This window comes from Triticum dicoccoides, chromosome 6A, assembly GCF_002162155.2.
Source record: "Triticum dicoccoides isolate Atlit2015 ecotype Zavitan chromosome 6A, WEW_v2.0, whole genome shotgun sequence".
In the NCBI taxonomy this organism is placed as follows: Eukaryota; Viridiplantae; Streptophyta; class Magnoliopsida; order Poales; family Poaceae; genus Triticum; species Triticum dicoccoides.
The window spans coordinates 417,254,278-417,269,566 of NC_041390.1; the positions used below are offsets into that span (position 1 = coordinate 417,254,278).

The 15,289-nt window shown below is 43.7% G+C and overlaps 1 protein-coding gene across 2 annotated transcripts; it reads right to left on the reverse strand.

The window, feature by feature from the left end:
• Positions 1-2,070: 2,070 nt before the first annotated feature.
• LOC119317073 (serine/arginine-rich splicing factor RSZ23-like) lies at positions 2,071-6,208 on the reverse strand. 2 transcript variants are annotated; one of them, XM_037591473.1, is made up of 5 exons: positions 6,032-6,208; positions 5,741-5,845; positions 4,603-4,691; positions 3,376-3,622; positions 2,071-2,684 (listed from the first exon to the last, which is right to left on the reverse strand). In XM_037591473.1, the coding sequence occupies exons 2-5, from the start codon at positions 5,827-5,829 to the stop codon at positions 2,366-2,368; spliced, it is 744 nt and encodes a 247-aa protein (XP_037447370.1). In that variant the 5' UTR covers positions 5,830-5,845; positions 6,032-6,208; the 3' UTR covers positions 2,071-2,365. The 2 variants fall into 2 exon arrangements, with proteins under 2 accessions (XP_037447370.1, XP_037447369.1); XM_037591472.1 differs by having other exon boundaries at positions 6,036-6,207.
• Between the last annotated feature and the right edge of the window lie 9,081 nt (positions 6,209-15,289).

A 15,289-nucleotide genomic window follows, 5' to 3' on the forward strand; every position in this document is an offset into this window, starting at 1 on the left:
AATAATGGACACCACTGCAGCACGTTGATGTCATTGTAGACCCAGGCATGCCAAAGAAAGAGCGCTAAATCTAGATGTCATGGGATGCAACTGCTTCAGGAATGATGGTGGGCTTTTTGCAATGGCCTTGGTATTGCCCTTGTTCTGCATACCGCAGTTTTTTCATTCCCATCGCATGCAATTTAGGGATCCGAGCATACCTAGAAAACCCTCTTTCTTCTCCAATTGCCATGGGTTTTGCAGTGTCTGCAGGAGTTGGTTCTTTCAAGTACTTCGTCCAAACACCTTCACCACTACAGTATCAAATTTGACCATGGCTTCGAGATATGTGCTTTTAGACATCCAGAGGTACTCATCGCACAAATTTGTGACCATGCCATAGGAAAGCAACCTCACTGCAGCACACAAAACTCAATGATTCCTACTTCAGGGTGATATAATCATCACAGGCTCGGACACCACGGTAGATACGATCAAACACTTGTCGCCGCATTTGAAAATGAAGACGTAATAGGGCTTGAATAACACATCGGGGGCAAAACAGCTGCCGGCCAGCAACAGATGCCCCCGTGTGTTATTCCGGTTCAACAGCCGATGTCCTTTTGTTGAACCCTTGTAGTTGAGAATATGCTCAGACGCACGCATTGCCCCTGCAAGAACCGCTCTCATCATGGTTGTTTCCATGCTCATATTCCTCCTCATCCGACAAAGACGACTCAATGAACTCGATGTGGAAGTACTCCCCATCCAAATCCATCGTGTTTGATTCAAAGTAAACAACGAGCTTCAGAAAAATTGGCTATGGCATTTGATCAAACATTTGTCGGGCGTGGTGACCGCCATGGATGGCGTCGACAGATAGCGGGGATACCTGGGATGCGGCCAGATCTGAGGTGGGACGACAATGTAGGGGAAGGCGGGCAAAGCGCCTGGGTGAAGCGGTGGAGGTCCGGGAAGGCGTGGGCGGCGGTCGGGGTGATACAACAGAGGAGTCGGTCAGCGACGGAGTAGATATAAAGCACAGTAAAGAGAGATGGAATGGGAAAAAGGTGCTTCGGATCGAAAAAGCATTGCGGGGCCGGGCTCCATAGAGCTCTTTAATTTTTTTAGCAAAAATACTATTTTCACATATTGAAAAAATCTGAAAAATAAGTATACATAGATGTATTTTTGTAGTATACACGTATAAAATGTCATGAATATTTATCTTTTTAGAAAGGAGGGAGTATATTAACTTTGTATTAATGACTCAACTTTGTATTAACTTTAGTACAAAGTTGGATCATCTATTTTAGAACGGAGGGAGTATATGTTTGCACGTAATGTATACAAAAAAGATAAATGCACAAAATAGAATGGGCTTTATCTTTGTTGTTTTTGGGCTAGATATTTATCTTTTTTGTGTAGCATGCAAATAATCGAATCACCTGATGAAACTTTTTACATACTTGACGAACATGCATATGTATTTTTTGATATTTTTTGAAGCTTTTAATTTTATTTTACTTTTTGGCAAAACAGGCACAATGAAGCCGGGCATCTGCAACACCGTGCCCTCTTTGGATGAGGTATTTTAAGTGGACCAAGCGTGTCAGAGTTCGACATGAAGGAGATCCGAACATCTGCAACCCTCCCCTGTGTTTACTTCTGTTTTGTGGGATTTCAGACATGCGAATCTATCCAGACAAAATTGTGGACCGGTGTTGGACGGCAAAAGATGTGGGATTTCAAACATGCGGACCTATCCTGACAAAATTGTGGACCGGTGTTGGACGGCAAAAAATCAAAATTATGTACCGGTGTTCGATGCCAAAAAGATGTCCGAACAGTCCACTCCAAACACTGGCCAGAACAGCCACGCCATAGAAACGGGACGTCCTCACAAACCTTAAACAGCAACAGCTGCCGTGAAGCATTGCTTTTAGCTACAGATCATGATGTAGAATCTTTTCAATGTTCGTTCCATGCTAGTACCTGCCTAGATAGTCATCAGGATCATGAAAGGTTTACATGACTGCGTAATAGTGGCTCTAGAGAACAGAAACGTAACAAGACGGTGACACATTAAGATTCAAGAAACAGTTTCATCAGCACATAAAAATCCATGCACGGCATCCGAATAATCAAACAGTACAAATGTTAAAGAAAAAGAAAACATATCTTGTCTTAAGACCAACTACATACGCTAGAGTCATCCAGTCAAGAGAAATCCCGCTTCCGCAATTGTATCAGCAGCAAAAGAACACAAATGCCAAGGAAGAACAATACTCGGCCGCCTGGCCATTCAATAGTCATACCAAAACATTCAAGGAAACAAGCGGAGGCCCCCACCCCCCAACACTTCCAGCATTGTGGAACCAAGTGCTCACGCGTTATCAGCATAAGGGGACTCCTCACGCTGGGGTGGCTGTGCTGGGGACCTGCTATAGCTCCGTTCACGGGCAGGCGGTGGTGACTTGCTGATGCTTCTGGCACGAGGAGGCGGTGGTGACCTGCTGATGCTTCTGTTGCGAGGAGGCGGAGGTGACCTGCTGATGCTTCGCGCACGGGCAGGCGGCGGTGACCTGCTGATGCTTCGCCCACGGGCAGGCGGTGGAGACCTGCTGGTGCTTCGCGCACGGGCAGGCGGTGGAGACCTGCTGTAACTTCGCTTCCTGGGAGACCGATCCCGTGGACTGTAGCTCCTGAATCAGGTAAAGATAAAAGCATTGAGCACACAGCTGCTAAAGTATTAGTAAGAGATCATACTACTACAGCAAGGCAATTGTCAGTAATTTGTTCCATCTGTTAATGTACAAATGGTTCTTCACATTTTATGTTTCTGACCTACGGACAAAGCCGATGAAATTGTAGCAGACAAAACGAAAAGGGAAACATTAGACCACTTTACCAACAGTCCAACACAGAAGTAAATGACATAGGACTTGGGTAAGTAAGAATCAGAAATTGAAGAATTGACTTCACATGTACTGAGAAATATTACTAGGTCAAAATTAGAACTTTCACAAACAATATCTCACAAGATATTCTTCCTTTGTTCTTCAAGCCTACTCCCTCCGTCCGGTGAAGAGTGTACATCTAGCTTCAAAATTTGTCCACAAAAGAGTGTACTCCTATCTTCCCAATGCACTTTAAAGTGGGAAAACATATCTCTCATCACATGGTACATGCACTTAGCTCATTGGGGGTTGGGTAATTAAAGAGGGGAGAGATGGTGGCTTGCACCTTTCCAATGCATTTTTTACTCAACTCCATAATTTGTCCTAAAATTTCTAGATGTACACTCTTTACCGGACGGAGGGAGTATATATTTATAATTACAGATAACACATGTCCATGCCTAAAACATAATTTACTTGTGAGCGGAGGGCATACCTTCTGCCATAGCTTGGGCTCCTGCGGTATCTTGGGCTACAGCTACGGCTGCGGTGCCTCGGGCTTCGGCTGCGGCGTCTTCCGCTACCCAGGCCCCCAGAACCAATCCGTAGGCGACATTCTCGTGCAAAGTGGCCACTTTCACCACACTCATAGCACTTCATATCAGAACCTCCAGAGCGTTCACGTTCTCGGCCACGGCCACTACCAGATTTTGTTGACAGCTCAACTCTCCACCCATTCTTGCCTATTAGCACAGCATAATCAGCACGATTGTCATAGTCACAAATTCATGAATGTTCAGACATACAGACGACTCCATAACAGCTAAAGCATAACAGAAGTCCAATCGCCAATAACAAAAATGTCTAATATGTTGCTGATCAAGTGGTCATCATACAATGATATTGGAACTTGCTCAAATCTAAGAGACCTTAAAATAAAAAGTAGAACTCACAAGTCTTAGCAGTTTCAAGTTCAAACTGAGTTGAACATGTTTCTAGTTCAAACTGAGTTTCCAAGTTTCTTTATTTTTAAGGAAATGCACATGATAATGCTTGCCAGTCCCAGTAAACAAAAGCAGTTATAGTGTACTGCAGCGTGATTATCTTAGCCATCCGCAGTCATGCTATAGCCAACATGTAAGTGTGCTTGCTGACTGGATAGGACATATTAATATACTCCCTCTGTCCCAAAATATAAGAACGTTTTTGACACTATGCTAGTGTAAAAACGTTCTTATATTTTGGGACGGAGGGAGTACATTGCTACAGGATTACAGATACTGATCAGTTATTAGTTCCTGGTCATGGTCGCAATTCATGGTTTTCAAGTACAGGGCTAATATATTTCTAGGTTTCAGTGCAAATACAGTTCTTTGTTTTGGCTTTTTCCTTTGATGGACAGGAGTTAATCTCTGAAAAGGCAACACAAAGGATTATACATCAGACCATTCAATATGAATCCCACAAGTACAGGCCTGAATTCACTAGCATCACCAGCCAAAAAATGAGCTAGCTAGGCCAAATAGACTACAAAAAATTTACTTGTCAGTTGTATGAGATTCTAGACAAGTGATTAGTGAACTTATCAGGACGAGGTTAAGGATCAATGACCAACCACGAAATGATCCCCGTTAATATTTTCTCAACTAGACTCATGAATCTACTAACTTATGGAGATAGTGATACAGAATCAACATAAAAAATATGATTATCATATTATTACCATCCAATTCACGAATTGCATCCTTTGCGTCCCTGGTCTCATCGAAGTCAATGAAAGCAAATCCTGGCGGCTTTCTAGCAACCCACACACTGCAACGAAAACAAGTCAAGTCAAAACCAATCGATCCCATTTCCGCACGCACAAAAACATATAGGAAGTAACCAGAACATCATTGTTACCGCAGTTGTTAACTTAAAATCATCCTAATCAACAGCAAGCCAGCAACTAATGAAAAAGCAGAAACAACATAACTCTTTGCCACGCAAATACAAGATCCACCAGATTGATACATTCAGAAATACAACAATAACTTAGGGGAAAAGATGAGACATATAACCCTTTAACCAGTAGACAAGAAGTTCAAAATAATGAGATACTCCTGACTGTTGAGTTCAAAAATGTACAACTGAGCCCTGCGGTAGTTCCCACATTAACTGTTGGTAGTTCTAAGTGAAAAGGCATCACTGGCAGTCCAACCTAACTATGCTGCATGTGCTTTAGAACTACTACGATGATACCATCATCTGCACCCACACATAACTTCACTTAATGTTGCCTCTACATCTCTTATATCCATTTCTTACTTTTCTAACCTTCACTGTTTTCATATTTGCCTATTAACTTGTACCACATTATATCCCTTTAGCATATGGTAATCCAAAATAAGCTATAGAAGACCTGTACATGCATGGCCCGTTGAACTTAAATTAAAAAAAATCACAAAATGCAGTAACATAAACTGTTATTTATCAGGGAAATTTTACAATGTGAGCGAAGAAACAAACTAAAGGCAAAACAAGCAACCAAGCAATGCAACTAAGATATAATTATACATAAAAGCTTCTATTCCTCAAACAGAAAGCTGCATCATGTTCACCAAGAGATGGTCTCAACTCTGAATTTCACACGAATCATGCACTAAAATCAGGCTTAGCAAATAGCCAGCATACCAACATACTTGGCACGTATACTTTTAGCAGACGAGCTAGTCACCAGCTGAACATGAAATGTGAAACTACAACTTAGCATGTCTACAGGCAAGCAAGTAGTTATATCACACCAAACTCGTGAAAATAAGCAAGGGTATGCACCGTACTGCTAGCTTCAGAATTGTTAAACAAAGTCACAGGCATCTCACCTCTTGAGAACCCCAAACACGCGGAACTCGTCCTCGATCTCGCGTGCAGTGGCGCGCGGATCCAGATTCCCCACGTAGACGCGAGCCATGACCGCAGCAGCGGACCTGCAAGAGGAAGAACGAAAAAAAATTCTTCAAAAAATGCTGACGAATCCATCACGAAGCACCTGCTAATCTCCACCCACAGATGAAAGGAAAAACGCCCCAAAAAAATTCTCGCGTTTCGGGCACGGAATGAAGCGCAAAGGCGAGGCACGCGGGACCGGAAGCCGAAGATACGTGTGGGCGTACTTGCCTTCGCGGAAGCTCCTCCCTGGGGGGATTGGGGACTGGCGAATCGGATGGCGAGCGCTGAGGAGGCGAGGAGGGGAGCGGCTCTAGGGTTTAAGTTTGAGCCGCCGCGGGCGGAAGAGGGGGGATGGAGGGTAGGGAGGGAAGGTGTTTTTAGGCGAAGGGTTGACGCCTCGGAACCAGGGGGCATTTACGGAATTCTCGTTTATTGGGTTGGGATGGGATGTGATTGGGGAAGACCGGAAGAGGACGACGGACGCTCATGAGTTGCCTCGTGATTTCTGCGGTGGCGGATGAGCTGCTGGTTGAAGATCGTCCGGGACAGTTCAAGGGAAGAAAAATCGTCTGGGGTCTTTTTTTTTTGGCCAAAAGGGGTTATTTTAGAAAACACCAGCCTATATATTGATTAAATTAAAATGCTGCTACAATTATTGAAATATATTGTCCGTCTCTCTTCATCAGTTCGGACTTCTGAATGAGTTGGTTGGAGCATGATTTTAATATGGTATTCCAACTAAGAGGTCTTGAGTTCATGACCATGCCAACGCACTATTAAATTGAAAATAAAAGATTATATGTACGTTGCAATGAATCGATTCATCAATTCTAGTCGTCTTGTCGTATTCTGTCGATAGATGTGTTCAACATATGGGATCGCTTTCGTTCCTTGTTGCTATCAAATCGCCGTCGGCCGCATCGCCGCCGTCGGCTGTTGGCTTGCTAGTTTCTTCGTGAAACTATGTGGATGATCTAGCGAGGGTTCTCCTCTCTTGACTTGTTGTCCCCTAACAAAGAAGGCTAGGGTTTGTTGTCCTTCGGTCGGCTAGGCGACCGAGAGTTTCTCTTTGACGTTCCTTGTCGTCTCGATGGCCCTTGTCTATTGGAGTCCGCTGGTCTTGATGATCTGACAAGGAGACTTCTCTATAGAGCTGTTGTCCCCTAGCAAGAATAGTTGGGGTTTGCCGTCCTCCAACGGCTCCTGTCACCGAGAGTTTTTTCCTTCGTAGTTCCTTGTTGCATCGATTGTCAGCGATAATGAAAGTGCTTTCTTGGAATTGTCGCGACATGCTCTCAATGACGGCAATACATGAGCTATTGGATCTTCAAGGGCGGGTTAGAGCGAATGTGATATTTTCTCTGAATCTCACGTAAACAAAGTTAAGGCAATTGTGTTGAGGATTAAGTTAGGGTTCGATTCCCTTCATGTTATTGAAAGTGACGGTCGCTCTGGTGGCCTCGTTTTGTTTTATAATAATGAGAAGGAATTGGTTTTGAACTATATGCCACCAAATTTTATTGATGTTCTACTTATGAAAGGGGACAAGCTAGATTGGCGGTTGACCGGGTTCTATGGAGAACCAGCTTGGGACCCGCGTCATTTGTCTTGGCACTATCTTCGGGAGCTTAAGGGAGATGTTGCAGGTCCATGCCTAGTAAGATGAGATTTCAATGAAATTCTAATGCCAAGTGATAAGAAAGGTGGGAATCCTCGACCACCTGTGTGCTTCAAGATTTTAGTGACTGAGTATTTGTATGTGGCCTCGACGGAGTTGAGTTTTGGGGAGATCATTTTACATGGAGACGTGGTGATATCCAGGAGAGACTGGATCAGACAGTAGGCAATGAGGGATGGTCAACAAAGTTTCCATTGTCGGCGGTTGTTCACGAGCACCATGTGCACTCTGATCATCAGCCACTGTTGTTGGAAACAGAGTATTATGATGGATCTCAGCTCAGAAATCGTCCTGCAAAAAGCTTGAGGCCCGTTGCTTACGTGAAGAAACATCGAACAAAATCGTTAATACGACGTGGGAAAAAACAAAGTTAGCTGGTCTGGGACCGTGTCCTTGGCTGATAGGACGAAGGCGGTACATGCAGATTTTCACCAGTGGGGCAAAGATGTCTTAAAATACCCGAAGAAGCAGGTGGGTAAATTGAAAACAGAACTTGAGAAACTTAGATGTAGGGTTTTGTCTCCTGATCACATTGTTAGGCAGAAGGAATTTCTTCTTCTGTTCAAGAAAATTATGGAGTAAGAGGAGATCTTCTGGCTTCAAATAGGCAAGGCAGAATGGTTGTTACATGGCGATAGAAACATGATTTTTTTCACAATGCGGCCACGTCAAGAAAGAAATGAAATTGTATAAAGAAGTTTCTTGATGACACAGGAGTTTGGCGTTAAGGTACGGCTAAAATTAGTGACCATATTATGCAGTACTTTCCCAATTTATTCATAGCTGAAGTTGATGTTCTTGATCTGGTTAAAAGAATAGCAACACAAGACATGAATAATGCTTTGTTAGCTCCTTAGTCGGTCGAAGAGGTCAAGAAGGCATTGTTCGATACTGGTGATCTGAAGGCCCTAGGACCGGTTGACTTGCACATAGTATTTTATAGGAGGTTTGTCCCATGCTTGGAGAAGATCTTGTTAATGAAGTGTTGAAGGACGTCAATTCAGGTATAATCCCACCGGGGAGGAATGACACTGCTATAGTTTTGATCACGAAAAAAAATTCTCCGGATAAAGTGACCCAGCTCTGGCCTATCAGTCTATGCAATGTTGTTTACACGGTAATCTCAAAGATACTAGTAGCAAGGCTAGAATTTTTTTACCAGGCATTATTAGCCCAATGCAGAGTGTTTTTGTCCATGGGCGTCTTATCACATACAATGTCTTGGTAGCTTATGAAAGTTTTCATGCGATAAAGAACAAGAGAAATGGCCATAATGGGTGGTGTGCGGTGAAGCTGGACATGCATAAGGCCTATGACCGAGTTGAATGGCCGTTTCTGGAAGGTATTCTGCTGAAATTGGGATTCCGTGAAGAGTGGGATAAACTGGTATGCAATGTGTTAGTACAATGGAATATCATTTACGTCTTTTAAACCATCTAGAGGCTTGAGACAAGGCGGCCATTGTCGTCTTATTTGTTTTTGTTGTGTACTAAAGGATTGACTGCTTTGCTGAATAAAGCTGAGGAAGAAGGAAACCTTGAGGGAGTGAAGGTGTGTAGGGAAGCACTGACCATTCCTGGCGGGTGTGTCCAGGGCGTTACATAGGGGCCCTGCTTTGCCCTACGCCCCCTTTCCATGTATGCATGAAGGGGAAGGAAAGAGGGGGGTGAGAGAAGGAAGTGGGAGTCCTAATCCACACTTTCCTTTCCCTTTCCCCCTTTTCTTCTCCTCCTCCTATTGCCTTATATGGCGCACCAGCCCCTTGTGGGCTGGTGTGTTCCTTCACAAGTCCCATATGGCCCATAGGATTGACGGGGGTACCTGAAACACCTTCCGGTGACCCGATAAGTACCCGATACCCTCCGGAACACTTCCGGTGTCCGAATACCATCGTCCTATATATCAATCTTTACCTCTCGACCATTTCGAGACTCCTCGGCATGTCCGTGATCTCATCCGGGACTCCAAACAACATTCAGTCACCAAATCACAAAACTCATATAATACTATATCGTCATCGAACGTTAAGCATGCGGACCCTACGGGTTCGAGAACTATGTAGACATGACCGAGACACTTCTCCGGTCAATAACCAATAGTGGCACCTGGATGCTCATATTGGCTCCTACATATTCAACGAATATCTTTATCGGTCGAACTGTTATGACAACATACGTTATTCCCTTTGTCTATCGGTATGTTACTTGCCCGAGATTCGATCATCGGTATCTACATACCTAGTTCAATCTCGTTACCGGCAAGTCTCTTTACTCATTCCGTAATACATTGATAATCCCCAAGTGCAGGGAGTGATAAGTATGGAGTGTCGAACCCACAAGGAGCTAAAGGTAAGATCAATATTCTCTCAAGCCCTATCTGCCACTGATGTGTCTACGTACACCGAACGTTTGCTTCCAACTAGCAACGAGAAATAAAACTATGTTGTGGGTATGAAGTGGATAACTTTGCATGATATCAGAGAGCTAAAATATGAAAGTAGGTGATGTTATCATAAAGTTAGAATATATTACTAAATATTATAAATAGCGAGTGTGAAATAATGGTGGATCGGTGTGCGGAATTGTCCTAGGCAATTGTTAACAAGACCGATAGTCGTCATTGCAATTTCATATGAGGGAGAGGCATAAGCTAACATACTTTCTCTTCTTGGATCATATGCACTTATCATTGGAACTCTAGCAAGCATCCGCAACTACTAAAGATCATTAAGGTAAAACCCAACCATAGCATTAAAGCATCAAGTCCTCTTTATCCCATACGCAACAACCCCCTTACTCGGATTTGTGTTTCAGTCACTCACGCAACCCATTATAAGTGAATCATAAACGTATTGCAACACCCTATACCGGGAATCCCTCACGCTTGCGCGACATGGAGGGCACCATAGGACAACACCAAAATAAAACATACAACTCGTACCAATCTAGATCATCAATCAACCCAAAGACAAAAGATATCTACTCAAAACATCATAGGATGGCAACACATCATTGGATCATAATATGTGGCATAAAGCACCATATTCAAGTAGGGATTACAGCGGGGTGCGGGAGAGTGGACCGCGTAAAAGAGATGATGATGGTGATGTTGATGTTGATGAAGACGATCACCGCGATGATGATTCCCCTCTCGATGGCACTCCGGTGCCACCAAGAGAGAGGAGGAGAGGTTCTCCCCATTGTGCTTCCTCCTCCATGGCCTCCCCCTGGATGGGGAGAGGTTCCCCCTCTGGTCATTGGCCTTCATGACAATAATGGTGAAGGAAATATGCCCTAGAGGCAATAATAAAGTTATTATTTATTTCCTTTATTTAATGATAAATGTTTATTATTCATGCTAGAATTGTATTAACCGGAAACATGATACATGTGTGAATACATAGACAAGAGTGTCACTAGTATGCCTCTACTTGACTAGCTCGTTAATCAAAAGATGGTTATGTTTCCTAGCCATAGACAAAGAGTTGTTATTTAATTAACGGGATCACATCATTAGGAGAATGATATGATTGACTTGACCCATTCCGTTAGCTTAGCACTTGATCGTTTAGTATGTTGCTATTACTTTCTTCATGATTTATACAAGTTCCTATGACTATGAGATTATGCAACTCCCATTTACCGGAGGAACACTTTGTGTGCTACCAAATGTCACAACATAACTGGGTGATTATAAAGGTGCTCTACTGGTGTCTCCGAAGGTACTTGTTGGGTTGGCATATTTCGAGATTAGGATTTGTCACTCCGATCGTCGGAGAGGTGTCTCTGGGCCCACTCGGTAATGCACATCACTATAATCCTTGCAAGCATTACAACTAATGTGTTAGTTGCAGGATGATGTATTACGGAACGAGTAAAGAGACTTGCCGGTAACGATATTGAACTAGGTATTGAGATACCGATGATCGAATCTCGGGAAAGTAACATACCGATGACAAAGGGAACAACTTATGTTGTTATGCGGTTTAACCGATAAAGATCTTCGTAGAATATGTGGGAGCCAATATGAGCATCCAGGTTCCGCTATTGGTTATTGACCAGAGACATGTCTCGGTCATGTCTACATAGTTCTCGAACCCGTAGGGTCCGCACGCTTAAAGTTCGATGACGATTATATTATGAGTTTATGTGTTTTGATGTACTGAAGGTAGTTCAGAGTCCCGGATGTGATCATGGACATGACGAGGAGTCTTGAAATGGTCGAGACGTAAACATCGATATATTGGATGACTATGTTCGGACACCGGAATGGTTTTGGGGAGTTTCGGGCATATACCGGAGTACCGGGGGGTTATCGGACCCCCCCCCCCCGGGGAGACTAATGGGCCTATTGGGCCCTAGTGGAGAAGAGAAGGGGCGGCCAAGGGCAACCGCGCGCCCCCTTCCCCCTAGTCCGAATTGGACAAGGAGGGGGGGGGGGCGCCCCCCTTTCCTTTCCCCCCTCTCTCCTTCCCTCTCCTCTCCTACTCCCACATGGAAGGGGGAGTCCTACTCCCGGTGGGAGTAGGACTCCTCATGGGGGGCGCCTAGGGTGGCCGACCCCCTCCCCCTCCTCCACTCCTTTATATACGGGGAGGGAGGCACCCCTTGGAGACACAACAATTGATCTCTTGGATCTCTTAGCCGTGTGCGGTGCCCCCCTCCACCATAATCCACCTCGATAATATCGTAGCGGTGCTTAGGCAAAGCCCTGCGTCGGTAGAACATCATCATCGTCACCATGTCGTCATGCTGACGAAACTCTCCCTCAAAGCTCAGCTGGATTGGAGTTCGAGGGACGTCATCGAGTTGAACGTGTGCAGAACTCGGAGGTGCGGTGCGTTAGGTACTTGATCGGTCGGATCGTGAAGACGCACGACTACATCAACCGCGTTGTGCTAACGCTTCCGCTTTTGGTCTACGAGGCTACGTGGACACACTCTCGCCTCTCGTTGTTATGCATAACCATGATCTTGCGTGTGCGTAGGAAATTTTTTGAAATTACTACGTTCCCCAACAGTGGCATCAGAGCCTGGTTTTATGCGTTGATGTTATATGCACGAGTAGAACACAAGTGAGTTGTGGGCGATACAAGTCATACTGCCTACCAGCATGTCACACTTTGGTTCGGTGGTATTGTTGGATGAAGCGGCCCGGACCGACATTACGCGTACGCTTACGCGAGACTGGTTCTACCGACGTGCTTTGCACACAGGTGGCTGGCGGGTGTCAGTTTCTCCAACTTTAGTTGAACCGAGTGTGGCTACGCCCGGTCCTTGAGAAGGTTAAAACAACACTAACTTGACGAACTATCGTCGTGGTTTTGATGCGTAGGTAAGATCGGTTCTTGCTCAGCCCGTAGCAGCCACGTAAAACTTGCAACAACAAAGTAGAGGACGTCTAACTTGTTTTTACAGGGCATGTTGTGATGTGATATGGTCAAGACATGATGCTATATTTTATTGTATGAGATGATCATGTTTTGTAACCGAGTTATCGGCAACTGGCAGGAGCCATATGGTTGTCGCTTTATTGTATGCAATGCAATTGCCTTGTAATGCTTTACTTTATCACTAAGCGGTAGCGATAGTCGTAGAAGCAATAGTTGGCGAGACGACAACGATGCTACGATGGAGATCAAAGGTGTCACGCCGGTGACGATGGTGATCATGACGGTGCTTCGGAGATGGAGATCAAAGGCACAAGATGATGATGGCCATATCATATCACTTATATTGATTGCATGTGATGTTTATCTTTTATGCATCTTATTTTGCTTTGATTGACGGTAGCATTATAAGATGATCTCTAGCTAAATTTCAAGATAAAAGTGTTCTCCCTGAGTATGCACCGTTGCCAAAGTTTGTCGTGCCCAGACACCACGTGATGATCGGGTGTGATAAGCTCTACGTCCATCTACAACGGGTGCAAGCCAGTTTTGCACATGTAGAATACTCAGGTTAAACTTGACGAGCCTAGCATATGCAGATATGGCCTCGGAACACTGAGACCGAAAGGTCGAGCGTGAATCATATAGTAGATATGATCAACATAGTGATGTTCACCATTGAAAACTGCTCCATTTCACGTGATGATTGGTTATGGTTTAGTTGATTTGGATCATGTGATCACTTAGATGATTAGAGGGATGTCTATATAAGTGGGAGTTCTTAAGTAATATGATTTATTGAACTTAAATTTATCATGAACTTAGTACCTGATAGTATTTTGCATGTCTATGTTTGTTGTAGATAGATGGCTCGTGCCGTTGTTCCGTTTATTTTGATATGTTCCTAGAGAAAAACTAAGTTGAAAGATGTTAGTAGCAATGATGCGGATTGGATCCGTGATCTGAGGATTATCCTCATTGCTGCATAGAAGAATTATGTCCTTGATGCACCGCTAGGTGATAGACCGATTGCAGGAGCAGATGCAGATGTTATGAATGTTTGGCGAGTTCGATATGATGACTACTTTATAGTTTAGTGCACCATGCTTTACGGCTTAGAATCGGGGCTTCATAGACGTTTTGAACGCCATGAAGCATATGAGATGTTCCAAGAGTTGAAATTAGTATTTCAGACTCATGCCCATGTCGAAAGGTATGAGACCTTTGACAAGCACTTTGCCTACAAGATGGAGGAGAATAGCTTAGCTAGTGAGCATGTGCTCAGAATGTCCGAGTACTACAATCACTTGAATCAAGTGGGAGTTAATCTTCCAGATAAGATAGTGATTGACAGAGTTCTCTAGTCACTATCACCAAGTTACTGGAACTTCGTGATGAACTATAATATGCAAGGGATAACGGAAACGATTCCCAAGATCTTCGTGATGCTGAAATCGATGAAGGTAGAAATCAAGAAAAGCATCAAGTGTTGATGGTTGACAAGACCACTAGTTTCAAGAAAAGGGAAAAGGGAAGAAGGGGAGCTTCAAGAAGAACGACAAGCAAGTTGCTGCTCAAGTGAAGAAGCCCAAGTCTAGACCTAAGCCTAAGACTAAGTGCTTCTACTGCAAAAGGGACTGGTCACTCGAAGCAGAACTGCCCCAAGTATTTGGCGGATAAGAAGGATGGCGAAGTGAACAAAGGTATATTTGATATACATGTTATTGATTGTGTACTTTACTAGTGTTTATAGCAACCCCTCAGTATTTGATACTAGTTTAGTTGTTGAGATTAGTAACTCGAAACGGGAGTTGTAGAATGAACAGAGACTAGTTAAGGGTGAAGTGACGATGTGTGTTGGAAGTGGTTTCAAGATTGACATGATCATCATCGCACACTCCCTATACTTTCGGGATTAGTGTTGAACCTAAATAAATGTTATTTGGTGTTTGCGTTAAGCATGAATATGATTTGATCATGTTTATTGCAATATGGTTATTCATTTAAAGTCAGAGAATAATTGTTGTTCTGTTTACATGAATAAAACCTTCAATGGTCGTACACCCAAGGTGAATGGTTTATTGAATCTCGATCACAGTGATACACATATTCATAATATTGAAGCCAAAGGATGCAAAGTTAATAATGATAGTGCAACTTATTTGCGGCACCGCGTTTAGGTCATATTGGTGTAAAGCGCATGAAGAAAATCCATGTTGATGGGCTTTTGGAATCACTTGATTATGAATCAGTTGATGCTTGCGAACCATGCCTCATGGGCAAGATGACTAAGACTCCGTTCTCCGGAACAATGGAGCGAGCAACAGACTTGTTGGAAATAATACATACTGATGTATGCAGTCCGATGAGTGTTGAGGCTCGCGGCATGTATCGTTATTTTTTGACCTTCACAGCT